Source organism: Schistocerca gregaria, chromosome 2, assembly GCF_023897955.1.
Source record: "Schistocerca gregaria isolate iqSchGreg1 chromosome 2, iqSchGreg1.2, whole genome shotgun sequence".
In the NCBI taxonomy this organism is placed as follows: domain Eukaryota; kingdom Metazoa; phylum Arthropoda; class Insecta; order Orthoptera; family Acrididae; genus Schistocerca; species Schistocerca gregaria.
The window spans coordinates 269,898,322-269,913,560 of NC_064921.1; the positions used below are offsets into that span (position 1 = coordinate 269,898,322).

Here is a 15,239-nt window from a genome sequence, read left to right on the forward strand (position 1 = left end):
AATGATGTTGAGTGTGTAATAATTACACATAGCCACATTCTTAGAGCTAAGTAGCTCTAAAATAAAAAATCATAGTTGGTGTCAATTTACACTGTCATACACTGAGCAACATTTTCGACTGACCTGAAAATGACTTGGCAATGATCCAAAACCTATAAAGAAAAATTGTGATCTTAACATAGGATTTTTATCCACACATTTTATCCAATTGAAACACTTGCACTAACCCGTACAGTCACCATGAATTATTACAATTACAGTAAAAACTAGATTAACCGTCACTCTTTAAACTGTCAGTTTCTGTTAACTGTCACTGCTGTAACAGCATAATAATACTGTAATAACAGAATGCTCTAAGGTGCAGTGACGTGATTGCTTTGTTTATTTACTCTATTTTAGTGAGAAGTGAATGTACCTGCCCGCCGTAGAATGGTACATAAAATACGACCTTCTGTTGACATGCTAACACATCTCCCCCTTTTCTTGTCTTTGTCTCAGTTGGGAGTCAACAATCACCACTGGATCAGTTTCCAGTTGTGGCAAGAAGACTGTAATTGTCACAGTGTATCTAGCGGGCTGTGCCGTGTTACGTGTTTTCCACTTGAATAAGCTTTATTGACTAATATTTTACACTACCGTATTTAGTGCAGGTGTGTGTGATACAGTGACTTGATAAAATATCTGAAAAACGTAAATGTGTTGTTTTAGGACTTAATCAAAAACTTGAAATTATAAAATGCTTAAGAAAGGGCGAAACTGCGACAAGTGTAGCACTGATTTATGGTTTTGGAAGAACAACAGTTAACGATATAAAATGTGGTGCTGATAAAATACAGTGTTTCTGTTATCCGTCTATTCGCTCAACTGTCACGACCACGGTCCCGAAGATGACGGTTAATCGAGTTTCCACTGTATGTAGTATGCTGAAGTTACTATCAAAGCACATTGACAGTATTTTTGTCAGCATGTCCATACCATAGCCACCTATACACCTCCAATACGAACATGCCTAGTAAAGCACTGTGACGTTCAAATCAACCTTTGAGCTGATGACAAGTTCACATCAATATAAAATTGACAGTTCTAATGTACTGGTAAAGTAACAAATACTGCCAACTGTAGATAACTATTACCTTCCCTTGTTTCTTTCCCTTTACCTTGCCATGTAGAGACCAGCCACTACTGTTTCCTCTACAAGTTCCACATTTGTAAGATCTTTTCTAACAACCTGCCTTGATTTTACTGAAAATAAAATAGTCACAGTTGAAAAAATGTACGCATTTTGCTGTGGTTAGGCATAATCAGATTATGTAAAACTGACAAATGCAATTCACTGCACCAGCTATCAAACTTCTATGTTAACCACTTGCACATATAGTCTGTCGGTAAACTGAAGAGCGATCGCGTGAGTCCCCACTCTGCCTACCCTGCAACGTCACAGGGGGCTTCTACAGGCTGTTTCACAACATAGTACCCACCCTGCCGCGGCCTGCGCTTTAAATCTGTGGCAGCGCCGCGTACAGATACGTCTCGGCTGCATTCATTTTTAGACAAATGCGTTAAGAGTATAAGGAAAACAAAAGACGATAGCTTCTTCGAAACAAAACATTATAGAGTAAATAATATTAACATAACAACGGAAGTCAGGCTTCTACTACAAACATAAAACCGAATGCCTATTCATATGAATGTATGTTCCTCTATTCGTAAGACAAACCAGATATAGTGCAATCAGCCTGTAGAACTTAAGGCTTGTTCTTAATTTGTGTTTCTACTAAAAGGTAGAAGTTTTCTTTGAAGGACTGCATTAAAACTTAACAATTCTTGCAACATGAAGAGTGTTTAAAAAGTAACCAAAAATTTATAATTACTTGTGTTGTATTAGTTCGATTCGCATTGCTTTTTTTCTCATTGTCTTCATAAGCATGTCTGGAAAGTATTTCCAGGTAAATCCCATTTCACGCAATGTCTTGTGTAAAACATCTTTCTGCAACGAAAATGTATTTTTTGTTTCACGCCAGTGAGTAATTTCCTTAATGTGGACATTATTTTTTGGTTTATGTACAAGTTCTCCATCGCTTCTCGAATGATTGATTTTGTGAAACTGTCTATAACGTTGGGTTTCCTCCCTAAATTATTAGCTTTTCTTTGCGGCGATTCCAGTAAACCATGCACCTTGTTTTTGCGTTCCTTCCTTATGCATCCTGCCTTATTTTTTGGTTTATGTACAAGTTCTCCATCGCTTCTCGAATGATTGATTTTGTGAAACTGTCTATAACGTTGGGATTCCTCCCTAAATTATTAGCTTTTCTTTGCGGCGATTCCAGTAAACCATGCACCTTGTTTTTGCGTTCCTTCCTTATGCGTCCTGTTTTGGTGAGGCTGACGTTTGCATAAACTGCAGCCCTTTGATTGGGACTGGTAATACTAGCCAACAGTTCTTTTTGTGTAGCCTGCTTAACACAAGCTGCAATAACGTTAGAGACGACCGAACACTCATTCTGCGCAAATATCTCCTTCGTATTCTGCACATTTTCTTGCAATGCAGGGCGATTATCCATCACTTCCGGATACTGAAGTATATCAGTAAGTACAGAGAGTCAACTGACTGAGATCGGCAACTAGGATCCACAAACAGAAACGACATATATCACTGCACACCGAACTACACCGCTAGATAGGTAACGGGCAAGTGGCAACTGATTGTGGGTGGCCCTTTAGGCCAGTGGCAGAGTTCTTCCGGGAAAAGCCACTTCCCCCCACCAAAAGCGCTGCTCGCTCTTGAGTTTACAGACAGACTATAAAACTGTATGGATGAAAATTACGTCATCAGTAAAACTAAAAGGAACTATGGGAACCTGTGCTTCTTTCATGACCCATAACAACCATGCCACCTGACATTACTACCTACCTCAGTAAAAATGTCAGGGGTGTGACACTCTTTCCTGTACTCCCCCCCTCCCCCCCCCCCCCCCCCCTCTCTCTCTCTCTCTCTCTCTCTCTCTCTCTCTCTCTCTCTCTCTCTCTCTCTCTCTCTCTGTGTGTGTGTGTGTGTGTGTGTGTGTGTGTGTGTGTGTGTGTGTGTGTGTCTATTTTTGACAAAGGCTTTGTTGGCTGAAAGCTCTTTTTGTGGCAACCTTTTTACTGTGCATATCTGTGACTCAGCATCTCCGTTATATGGTGAGTAGCAACTATTCTTCTCATAATATTGATAACAAGCAGTCACAAAGTTACAAATTGTGCAGTCCATTTGGCATGGCTTCACAATCATTTCTCAAAGTGAAGGAAAAATGACTGACACAGTTCAATTTTTGACTCCTTAAAAGTCTTTTCTTTGGGGCACTTTGAGGATAGTATTGAGAATTTCCGCATATTTGTCTATTAGATGCTGGCCTTCGGTTACAGTTTAGCCAAACTGTACAAAAAAAATGATGCTTTCAAAACTCATTCTGTTCAATTTTAACTATAGAGTGTTTCTATGTGAAAATGAGGATGACATTCTTTTTAATTAATTTTATGTCATAGTATTCTCAATCTACAGAAGTTAAATTTCACTGTCCTGAAAAAAAAAATCAAAGTTACTAAATTATTTGAAGAAATGTAGTTAAGTAAAGCTGACACTTCTGTACATAAGGATTTTATACTGGCAGCTATTTCAAATTTACGTTGCAACCGTTGTTGTTGTTTCAACACTTAAGGTTCAACAGCAGAAAAGTTTACTCTATAACTCACTAATTATAGTAATTCCATTTATTTTAAGTCAGGAATGAGAAAACCCAATAAAAGTACCTAGTGAACCATAAAGTGGCATTTAATATGTGAATGACCACATGTAAGTGTTGAAAGTAATTGTGTCCCATACATGAAAGTTTTTTCAATTATTACGAAAATATAAACCATTAACCCTTATCATTTTTTAAGTTATGTTGGTTGGTATAACTACCACCTTAATGGTTTACTATTTATTCAGAAAATGGGGGAAACAATGTCATCAAAGCATATGAGAAAACTTTGAGAAATGTTGCAGAAAGGTGCCAGCAAATACAACACCCATAAAGAAAAAAAGAAGATTATAGGGCAGAAGAAGACAGGAAAACATGAAGATAAAGTCATCTTCTTGTGAAAAAGTTTTGATTGAACATCTTAATAAGGAAGCTGAAAGGAAAAAGAAAATACAGGCTTCAAATAAAATCTGTACCAACTGAAGATGAGTTTCAGACCTGTACTTCCCAGACAGGATAAAAGCCTTCAGTCACTTCGCATAGCTGTTTTCTGGGTAAAGAAGCGGTTTCCTTCCAGCCCCTCAAAAAAATCAGCAGCTATAAACAAAAAATGTTTGTATAGGAAAGCCTGCCTAAAGCAATAGTAAAGCAGATTTTCTTAGCAGACTTGAAATCTTCACCTTCTATACTTACAGGTGATAATCTGCTCACAATACAGAACTTTTTCATGAGACACAATCTGCTTTCAATTGCCTGGTATGAATATCAAGTCTATTGTACACCCAACAACTGGGAAAAGAGTTAGCTTGCAGAAATGTTACATGAATATGACAATAAAGGAAGCTTCTTACAGATTCTGAGATGAGTGATGAACAATCACATCTCGAAGAAGTTACACTGTCAGAAACAGCTGTGGAAAAGAACATGCCAAGAACATTTATTTTGTTGGCATTTCAAACTGCAAGAAGGAAATCAGTCAGATACAGGAGTGCTGCAATTACCTAAAGGGCTGTTGAAAAAAACTGAGAAATACACCTTATGTGTAAGAGATCTGTAGGGGACTCAGCAAAGATTTTTAAAGGTGATGAGGAGGATGAACATCAAGTCTGAACCAAGTTTTTGCTATTCTTCCGAATCCAGATATCAAACATGTTAGGAACACCTCATATTATGAATTTAAACATTTTGAAAGTGGATTAGAAGTCATCCGTTTTTTAGTAGTGGATTTTTCAAATTAAAATAATTAGATACTCAGGACTTTAAAGTACTACTGTACTGAAATTTATCTTATTTTTAGGTAACAAAATTTACTTACAAGGTTATCTAAACAGGAAATGATGTCTTAATATGGTAACTACTGATTCATTTAATATAATGCAATTAATTTTAAATATAAAAACAGGTCTTTGATTACAGTTTTTATACGTAAGTATCAGCAATGCACCTATTATGACAAGAATAAAGTGCTACTCACCATATAGAGGACATGATGAGCCGTAGACAGGCACAACAAAAATACTGCTACACACTTAAGCTTTCATCCAAAGCTCTCTCTAAAGTAGAAAACACACACACATTCACACAAGCACAACTCACATCCACAGGACCACTGTCTCTGGCTGCTGCAGCCACGACTGCACACATGCTTCAGTTCAATGACTGCTTCACAGCCTGCACCATCTGGATCCTTTCCACCAACACCAGCTTTTCTGAACTGCATAGGTGGGAACTCTCCCTGCAATATATCCTACATTTCCAAACACCCCTGGCCTCAACCTCTGCTAGTCCCTGTCCTTTACCTACCTATCCCCTGCCACAAATGCAGCACTATACAACCTTCTATTCCATAAATACACTCGCTTGTCTTTTTCCCTTGTCTCGTCTACTCCTCCCCTCCCCTCCCCTCCCCTCCCCCATCAAACCGATGTACTGCACCTAGCAGCCGCAGCCCTACCCTGCCCAACCACTCCCTGAATCTTCCCACTAGAAACACTAAACCCCTGCTCTGCTATCCTGCCCCTCCCTGCCCTGGCCTCCTCCTTACCTCCACCAAGCCTAAATTGCTTCTCCCTTGGGGAGCAGTTGCTCTGCACAGTGGCCAGAAACAGTGGTGATGTGGGTGTGAGCTGTTCTTGTGTGGGTGCCTTTTGACTGAAAGCTTAAATGTATAGCAGTCTTTTTGTTTTATTATTTATTCGCAGAGTTCTTGTAAAGTGTTGGTGGGGATTCAATGTTATGACTATTTCCTGTCCCACCTGTGACAGAGTTTTACAGATGATTAACAGCACGCTTTATAAACATCTGATATTCAGATTTAAAGGGAAGGTAAACCAACTGTTCATATGATCACCAGTCAATCTTAAGTTATTTCTATTTACACTTTCTGTTATAATAGCTTCTGATGGTGAAAAATGTAGTGCAACTGTCCCATCCACTACAATGAAATTCCCCTATACCTGTCAGCATTAAATAATAGAAGACAAGGTGAAAAATACTGCAATAAAGCCATTATCATGGGCAAATGTTATGTTTTGTAAGCAAAAAAAGTGTTATAGATGGCACCATAGCTGAATACATATTTTTAATGTTTACTTCCTGTTTCTCCACTTTGAGGAGTAATAACATAGCATTTTTTGGCCCTTTACATTTGTCACTATACATCAGAATTTTCTCAATCATTCTTTTTTTTCTATTTTAGATTTTTGTCAACCTAACATTACTGGTATAAAGCAATTTTTATGTGAATAGCTCTTTTGTTATAATTTGGATTTAATCATAAGAAGGATGTAACTTCAGAATGTTGAATTAAGAAGGTGGCTTTCATATGAATATTGGTAGTATAAAAAGATTTACTTTGCACTCAGTAATGAAATATGCTTACCAGTTAAGTATCAAAATAATTTACAACATTGGCTGAGTACCTATTGGCACTGAGATGCACTTAGTTTTATATACTTCCTCTCAAAATAGGTTATTGGCGCACAATACATTCTCAAACTCAATGAATCAGGTTTAACAAAAACAGTAGAGTCAGAATCTTTCCCTCTCTTTTCTCAGATGTTCGTGAAAGTTTCACGTGTCCTTTACAGCTCACAACCGTTTTTTTATATACTGAACCAAACACAAATAAAATGAGGAAGTGTTCCAGGCACACAATTTGTTCAACTGCTTACCTCAAATGTGCTGAAACTATTTCATCCAGTGGTGGCTCAACGATTTTTTCAACAGCTGCCTCTGGATTTGATACTTGGAGTTTGCTGCTGGCAACATGAGGATGTCGAAACGACAAGTACTCCTGAAAATGAAATTGCCAGACATTCATAAAATTCTTCAGTCCAGTCTTTATTTCCTCATTTTGGGTGGAACAATTTGTAGATCAAATAAAACTTTATGTACACAGTACATCCTTAGACAATTCACATGAAAAGGAATCTGGGCAACTTGCAGTAGAATAAGAGCTACACTACTGGACATTAAAATTGCTACACCACGAAGATGACGTGCTACAGACGTGAAATTTAATAGACAGGAACAAGATGCTGTGATATGCAAATGATTAGCTTTTCAGAGCATTCACACAAGGTTGGCGCCAGTGGCGACACCTGCAACATGCTGACATGAGGAAAGTTTCCAACCGATATCTCATCCACAAACAGCAGTTGACTGGTGTTGCCTGGTGAAACGTTGTCGTGATGCCTTGTGTAAGGAGGAGAAATGCGTACCATCATGAAGCTCGGATTGTAGCCTATCTCGATTGCGGTTTATTGTATTGTGACATCGCTGCTCGCGTTGGTCAAGATCCACTGACTGTTAGCAGAATAGGGAATCAGTGGGTTCAGGAGGGTAATACGGAACGCCTTGCTGGATCCCAACGGCCTCGTATCACTAGCAGTCGAGATGACAGGCATCTTATCCGCATGGCTGTAATGGATCGTGCAGCCACGTCTCGATCCCTGAGTCAACAGATGGGGACGTTTGCAAGACAACAACCATCTGCACGAACAGTTTGACAATGTTTGCAGCAGCATGGACTATCAGCTCAGAGACCATAGCTGCGGTTACCCTTGACACTGCATCACAGACAGGAAAGCCTGCGGTGGTGTACTCAACAATGAACCTGGGTGCATGAATGGCAAAATGTCATTTTTTCAGATGAATCCAGGTTCTGTTTACAGCTTCATGATGGTCACATCCGTGTTTGGTGACATCGCGGTGAATGCACATTGGAAGCATGTATTCATCATCGCCACACTGGCGTATCACCTGGCGTGATGGTATGGGGTGTCATTGGTTACACTTCTCGGTCACCTCTTGTTAGCATTGATGGCACTTTGAACAGCAGACATTACATTTCAGATGTGTTACAACCTGTGGCTCTACCCTTCATTCGATCCCTGTGAAACCCTACATTTCAGCAGGATAATGCACGGCCGCATGTTGCAGGTCCTGTACGGGCCTTTCTGGATACAGAAAATGTTTGACTGCTGCCCTGGCCAGCACGTTCTCCAGATCTCTCACCAACTGAAAATGTCTGATCAATGGTGGCCGAGCAACTGGCTCATCACCATACGCCAGTCACTACTCTTGATGAACTGTGGTATCGTGTTGAAGCTGCATGGGCAGCTGTACCTGTACACGCCATCCAAGCTCTGTTTGACTCAATGCCTAGGCGTATCAAGGCCGTTATTACGGCCAGAGGTGGTTGTTCTGGGTACTGATTTCTCAGGACCTATGCACCCAAATTGTGTGAAAATGTAATCAATTGTCAGTTCTAGTATAATATATTTGACCAATGAATACCCATCATCTGCATTTCTTCTTGGTGTAGCAATTTTAATGGCCAGTAGTGTATAAGCAGGTAAAAACTGAAAAGAATGAAAGAAATTAAAGGCTTGTGTTAGCCATGAAACATTAATAGCAAAATAATCTAGTATGTATGCATTGGAAGGCTGGGTGGTGGCCAAAAGGAGGAAGGTTGATTATTGAGGTGGGAAAGGAGCATTTTGAGAAAGTATTTAGGATGATGAGAGAGGAAGGAAGCTTGAGAATAAGGACAAATGCAGAACTACAGACTGTTTCTGGGCAGATGAATTGGAGAAAAAAAGTGAAGTACAGAGAAGAATGAAGGCAGGTAACAAAGGAGGCCAACCAACTCCTAATTTAATGCATTTATAGACGGGTTTCTATCAATCTTCAAAAAACACTTCACCAGAAAAACAACAAAGTATGGTACTAATGAGACTGCAAAAAAGCCCTGGATTACAAAAGAAATCAAAACATCAAGTGAAAGGAAAAGAATTTTGATAGGATAAATAGAGAAGTACGACTGATTATGTATTTTGAGAAAGGCTGTGTTGCCTTAATGAAGATAAAAAAAAAAAAACCTCTCTTTACGTGTCCTACATGAATAATTCAGTTAGTAAAATTAAATCTATATGAGCAATAATTAAAAGAAAAACCAGGAAATAGATAAAAGAATGTGAGAAATTTGTTATTAAAGAAACTGTCCAAATAATATATGACAGTAGTCAAGTAGCCAACATATCAGATAATCACTTTCTTGAAATAGTTCAGAAGATTGTGTGCGTTGATTCCACAACACAGTTAAAGTTCCACCCCTGTTCAGCATGTGGTGTCAAAGCTGCAGGAGTTTTCTAACTGTGACAAGAGGGTGTAAGGATCAAAGGAGCCCACTGCTAACACTACTGGTGCAGGTGATTGAGCGACTTGCATGATAGTATGAGGCCTGGTCAGGAGGATCTGAACACAGACACTTGGAGCAAGTGCCAAAGAAGATGACTAGTGGCTGAGTGGGAGGATAACAGGCAGACAGCGACACCAATTGCAAAGAAGACTGACCAGCCAGTGTTGTCAAGGCACCCAAGAAGTCCGTGCTTGGAGGGCACGGGCAGTGAGTGCACCTCGTGCTGTGTGCCCCAATATACTGGACTCTAAAAGTGAAACTCTCATATTGACACACCTATGCCTTGATGTCAAGACAGTAAATTGCCTGAATATGCCACCCAGAAATACTTGTTTTCACAAGTGAATTCTCTGTTCAAGTTACTGGGCAGGTGTTTCTCCATTATTCTTCTTCTTGAGGATTTCAAGAGACTGAGCTAGAGTTCAGTTATTTCATGGAATTTTTATAATGTATGTTTGAAGTGTGATTTAACTCTGCTGCTAATTAAATTACAGAAAGTGATTCTTTAGTCACAGAAGACTTTTGCTCAACTGATCTAGGGATTTAATTAAAAGGGAACCAGCTAAGGCTTTTACAATGACTGAGTTCATTTTGATTTTAATCTTTTTGTTTGCTTTTCTTGATAGTTGGTATCTGTGACCCAATAAAAAAGGAGTTTAATGATAAATTGTGTGACTACTTAAATATATTTGGTCCCCAACAGCCCCTCCCCTTTCATTTATCATCATACTGCTGCTGCTGCTAAATTATCCTATCAATGGTAGTAGTTCGTTGTTACTCAATGTGACAGTGTTGCAGCTATGTTGTAGAATAAAGTAGTGACAATTTATGCATTTCCACTGTGTGATCTTGCAGGTATGGCTGTTAGAGATGTTCCCAGGATGGGTAGCTACAGAAGGAAGAACTAGTCTATGACATCATCATTTGTTGACAGGCCCTGCAGCTACAGTGCCCAAGCTGACTCAAAAGCTTTGCCAGTTATTACGAGAACCAGTTCAGTTAACTTAATATGGAGAACGTGGAATAAGTACTGGTGGTACAGTGGTTTCAATTAGCTTTGGTCAAGATTGATTCATTTATTAAATTTCTGGATGGGGAAGTGCCTTTTCCATATTGAATTGAGAAGGTTGCAGGCCAGGGTAGCACATTACGCAAACTGTTTGTGTGACTTGAAGCTCCTATGCAAGGAAGGAGAGAACAGTAATGTGGTGGAATGTCTCGAGCAAAGGCTGCACAGATAGAGTTAACAGTAAACAACATGTATCTGCAGCAGAACTAGCCCAGACACAGAAATCATCCAAATACAGAGCATGTGTGACTAATAGTCCAAAGGATGCAAGGATTCCCATAATGACAATGAGGAAAAGATATGCACTTAATTTGGTACCCTGAGGAATGCCATTCTGCATGTTTCACAAAAAGCTAAGATCAGTGCCAACACAAACTTGAAATGACCTGTGGTACAGGAACTGGTGAACAAAAATCAGAGGGGGCCCTGAAGACCCCACTCAATGAGTGTAAGTAAGATGTGATAGTGCCAATCCGTATTGTAGGCTTTAAAATGATTTAAGAAAACTGCAACAAGATGGAAGGACTGCGAAAAGGCCTGCCGAACTGCAGTCTGCACCAAACTAGATGATCGATCAGAGACTGATCCTCCCGAAAGCCCCACTGGTAAGGCGACAAAAGGTCTCGAGGTTCAAGGATCCAACAGAGCCAATGGGCCATCATCCATTCAAATAACTTGCAAGACACTTTGGAGGACTGAGATGTTGAAACAATTGGTTATGGATAGAATCAGGACCAGAGGATGATTCGTGGGAAGACGAGAGGGCCAGAAGCAGATCCCATTCAGTAAGATCATCTTAATAAGATTCTGCCTGACGACGGATAAAATATAAGCAGGAAGCTTTGGTCTGCTTTTGTCAGAGGAGGAAGGTGGCTGACACCGATGCTGTCACAAAATAGGTTGCAGATCGTAAAAAAGGCACCCACATCGGCAAGGTCTGGAATGGAAGATGGCCACTGGCAACGTTGGAGGGTGCGGAGCGTAGCCCTTACTCGTGATGAAGGAACAGAAGAACCTAGGGAGAAGACAACCATTCCCAACATATCCACTAGCTCTCTTTGATTAAGTAACAGACTTTGGCACAAAGGCATCTGAAGGTAAAAAGACTGGCGGAGTGTATGTGTTGCAAGGCTTGATGGCAATCACAGATGGCAATTGCAATGGCTGTGCCCCACCACGGAACCAGCCGGCGGCAAGAGGGTCCCATCGAGTGGGGAATGGCATTGCCATTGCCACAAATAATCATATAGTGCACATCGTGGATGACGTCATCAGTACAACCTGAGAAAGAAGAGGTAAACACACCTGGGAGGTACATAGAGGCCAATCAACATGGGGGAAAGTCCAGCATGGTCTGCAAGAAACTGTTCTATGAGGAGACCCCGAATAGATGAAAAATCACTGCTTCACAAGGGGTGATGGGCATTAAAATCTTCAAGCAGGATGAAGGGAAGGAGGAATTGCAGAAGGAGGGCAATTAAGCAGTGGGCATAGGTGGCCTGTCAGGACGTCAACTGCTTCCAATGTGGTATAAAGGGAGATCCATGTACTAACAACATCCATACGAAGCAACATGCAAACACCACTGGAATCCCTCAAAGGACCGATCTGGTTCCAACAGAAAGCACGGAACTCACAAAACATCAGTGAGTGAGCATCAGTAAAATGAGATTCCTGTAGAACAACACATGCTGCATAATAAAAAGAAACAAGGGATTGCAACTTCGATAGGTGACAGTAGTATCCATCACAATTCCATTGATAAGCAAATTGGGATCCAAATAGGAGGTATATTGGTCAAAGCTAGACATACTGCTGCATCACCGTACATCACCAACAAGGGTGAAGGGCCATCCGTAAACAAGAGGTCTTACTCAGGATGTGAGGGGAGGGCACCAGAGGGGCCTTGGGCCTTGCCTCGGACTTATGTTTTTTCTTCTTCCCTTTCATAGGTCGAGGTGGGCATAGCCCAGAGACAGGGCAGGCTTCAGTGAGATCCAGAAATGAGAATGAGTGGGCAACCTTGGGGCACTCAGACTATGGTTCCCACAGTTGATGTGTGGCAGTAGACCTCCGGTCTGGGAGACAATGGGGAAGGGGTCCCAAAAGGGGTGCCCATCACCAGCAGATGTCGAAGAAGGGGGTCACTTCCTGGCTGGGTAGGATCAGTAGCACCCAGAGGGGAGAGTGTGGGAACTGCTGGAGAGAGGGAGAGGAGAAGGGGTGAGGGTGCGGGACTGGGATAAGAAGGACGAAAGGACATAACAGAAGCAACAGTAGATGTCATAAACACATGGTAAAGATGTCATATTTCTGATGAGCCTCAGTGTAGGATAAATAATCAAGGGACTTAATATTTGCCCGCATCTTGTGGTCGTGCGGTAGCGTTCTCGCTTCCCACGCCCGGGTTCGATTCCCAGCGGGGTCAGGGATTTTCTTTGCCTCGTGATGGCTGGGTGTTGTGTGATGTCCTTAGGTTAGTTAGTTCTACGTTCTAGGGGACTGATGACCACAGTAGTTAAGTCCCATAGTGCTCAGAGCCATTTGAACTTAATATTTCTGTATCTTCTTTTCCTTCATATAAACTGCCCTATCTGGTGAGCATGGAGAGATATGGTCATGACAATTAAAATAAAGGCAGTGTAACACAGGAGATCCCCTCATGGAGTGGGTGTCCACATTCACTGCATAGAGGGTCCGCTGTACAGCGGGAAGACTTGCTCGAAATGCAAACACCAAAAACGCCTGATGGGTGGTGGGAAGTATGGCTTCATTTCACAACGATAAACTATAACCTTGACCTTCTCCAGGATGGTATCCTGCTCAAAGACCAGAATAAAGGTACTGGTATAGATGCAATTGTCCTTAAGGCCTTTTTGAACACAGCAGAAAAAATTAACACCCTGTCGTTCCAGATTGACAAGGCATTCCTTATCAGTTTGAAGAATGAGGTCTCTATGAAAAATGACATCCTGAGCCACATTCAAAGACTGATGAGGAGTAATGGATGCCAGGATGATTGCCAAGATGGTAAGGCACAAAGAGACGCAGATTGGGCACCAGGAGAAGTTGTGATCAAGAGTGAACCTGACTACATCTTACTGAGAGAGTCCACTTCACCAAATACTTCTTTGATTGTTTGCACAAAATTAACAGCTTGGTGGGGTTGAAAGTGTCCCCATCAATTCTGGTGCAGACCAAGGAGTGAGGAAAGAGGCAGTAAGGTTACACACCGAAGATACTAAGGTGTTCTTCCAGGAGGTTCATAATATGGAGACAAAATTTAGAAGGGGTGGTCAAACCCCAACAGGGGTCCAAAAATGCTTAAAAGAAAAAGTGAAAAAAATACAAGAGGAATAAAGTCGTAAGGGATAGCAGAAACCAGGAGCATAGCTGGTCTGTCGTAAGCAAGGACCCTGAGAGAGGGGAAGAAGGCTGCACACGGGAAGAAGGGGTAAGAAGGGAAGAGGGGAAGAAAGGGGAAGAGGGGAAGAAAGGGGAAGAGGGGAAGAAAGGGGAAGAGGGGAAGAAAGGGGGAAAGGGGAAGAGGGGAAGAAGGGGGAAGAGGGCAAGAAGGGGGAAGAGGGCAAGAAGGGGGAAGAGGGCAAGAAGGGGGAAGAGGGCAAGAAGGGGGAAGAGGGCAAGAAGGGGGAAGAGGGCAAGAAGGGGGAAGAGGGCAAGAAGGGGGAAGAGGGCAAGAAGGGGGAAGAGGGGAAGGAAAGAAGGGAAAAGAGGGGAAGAAGCGAGAAGAGGGGATGAATGGGTCAGAGGGGAAGCAGGGGGTAGAGGGAAAGGAGTGAGGACAGGGAGGGAGGGGCACGCCAAAGGGATTGCTGCCATGAAGAAAGAAAGGGTCACAAAATGTCAGGACCTTTGTGTGCCACACACGAACTCAAAGAAAGAGTCGTGAGACACCTAGTGGGCTGACGGACTAAGTAGGATCCTGGAACATTCTGAGGGAGATGGTACTGAGAGAATAGGGGGAGAGCTCTCGAACTCTGATGTAGTTAATCGAATTTTAGGGGAATTTCCATCATTGTTTAAGGGTAAAGAAAGATATCTGGGGAGGATGAAACCCTAAGATACACAAAAAGAAAGACTGACAAGAAATGAAGAGCCTAAGCTGTATTTTTTGCATATTATTATTTTGTATCGTGAAGCCGGAAATGACTTTAGTAAGGTATGTTGGCATTACAAGCAGTGCAGCAAAAATTAGAAAAGATATTTGTGGATTTTGTTTGGCTTTTTCCTCACTCATGTTAGGGGAACAAGTATGCACTTATTTGCTTGGAGGCCTTTTTGAGGTTTTCTTAGCGTTTTACCACCTGTGCAACCAATGTGGAGGCAGCTATAAGTTTTTTGAAAGGATTGTCTGAAATAGGGGTGAGACACTCTACCACCACTCCGTATCATCCAAAACCCTCCTTTGCTGGAAGGGTCAATCAGAATCTTCATGTTGCACTAATCACATACCAACACCACGACCATACCCTTTGGGATGAGACACTGGGTTTGCTGACATATGTCTTCACCACTGCCAAAGGTGAGGCACATAAGGACACTATAGGGAGGCTTATTTTTGCCTTGCCGCTAAATTCACTCCTAATTTATGTCTATTGACAAACTACCATCTAATAAGACATTTCCCGAAAATATTCAGGAGAGCTGGATTCAGGTAAAAAAACATTCAAGCAACCTGTAAATAGGAAGTTATACACTATAATAACAGAAATGGTCTAATAGA

General features: G+C 41.4%; 1 protein-coding gene across 2 annotated transcripts in view; it reads right to left on the reverse strand.

Annotated features, from left to right (window-relative positions):
• The window catches only part of LOC126336861 (PCI domain-containing protein 2), a 75,837-nt gene that overhangs the window by 22,384 nt on the left and 38,214 nt on the right, over positions 1 to 15,239 (reverse strand). For both annotated transcript variants that reach the window (XM_050000957.1, XM_050000956.1), the window contains one exon: positions 6,896 to 7,017. In XM_050000957.1, the coding sequence (XP_049856914.1) occupies positions 6,896 to 7,017 (122 nt within the window). The remainder of the gene's footprint in view (positions 1 to 6,895; positions 7,018 to 15,239) is intronic.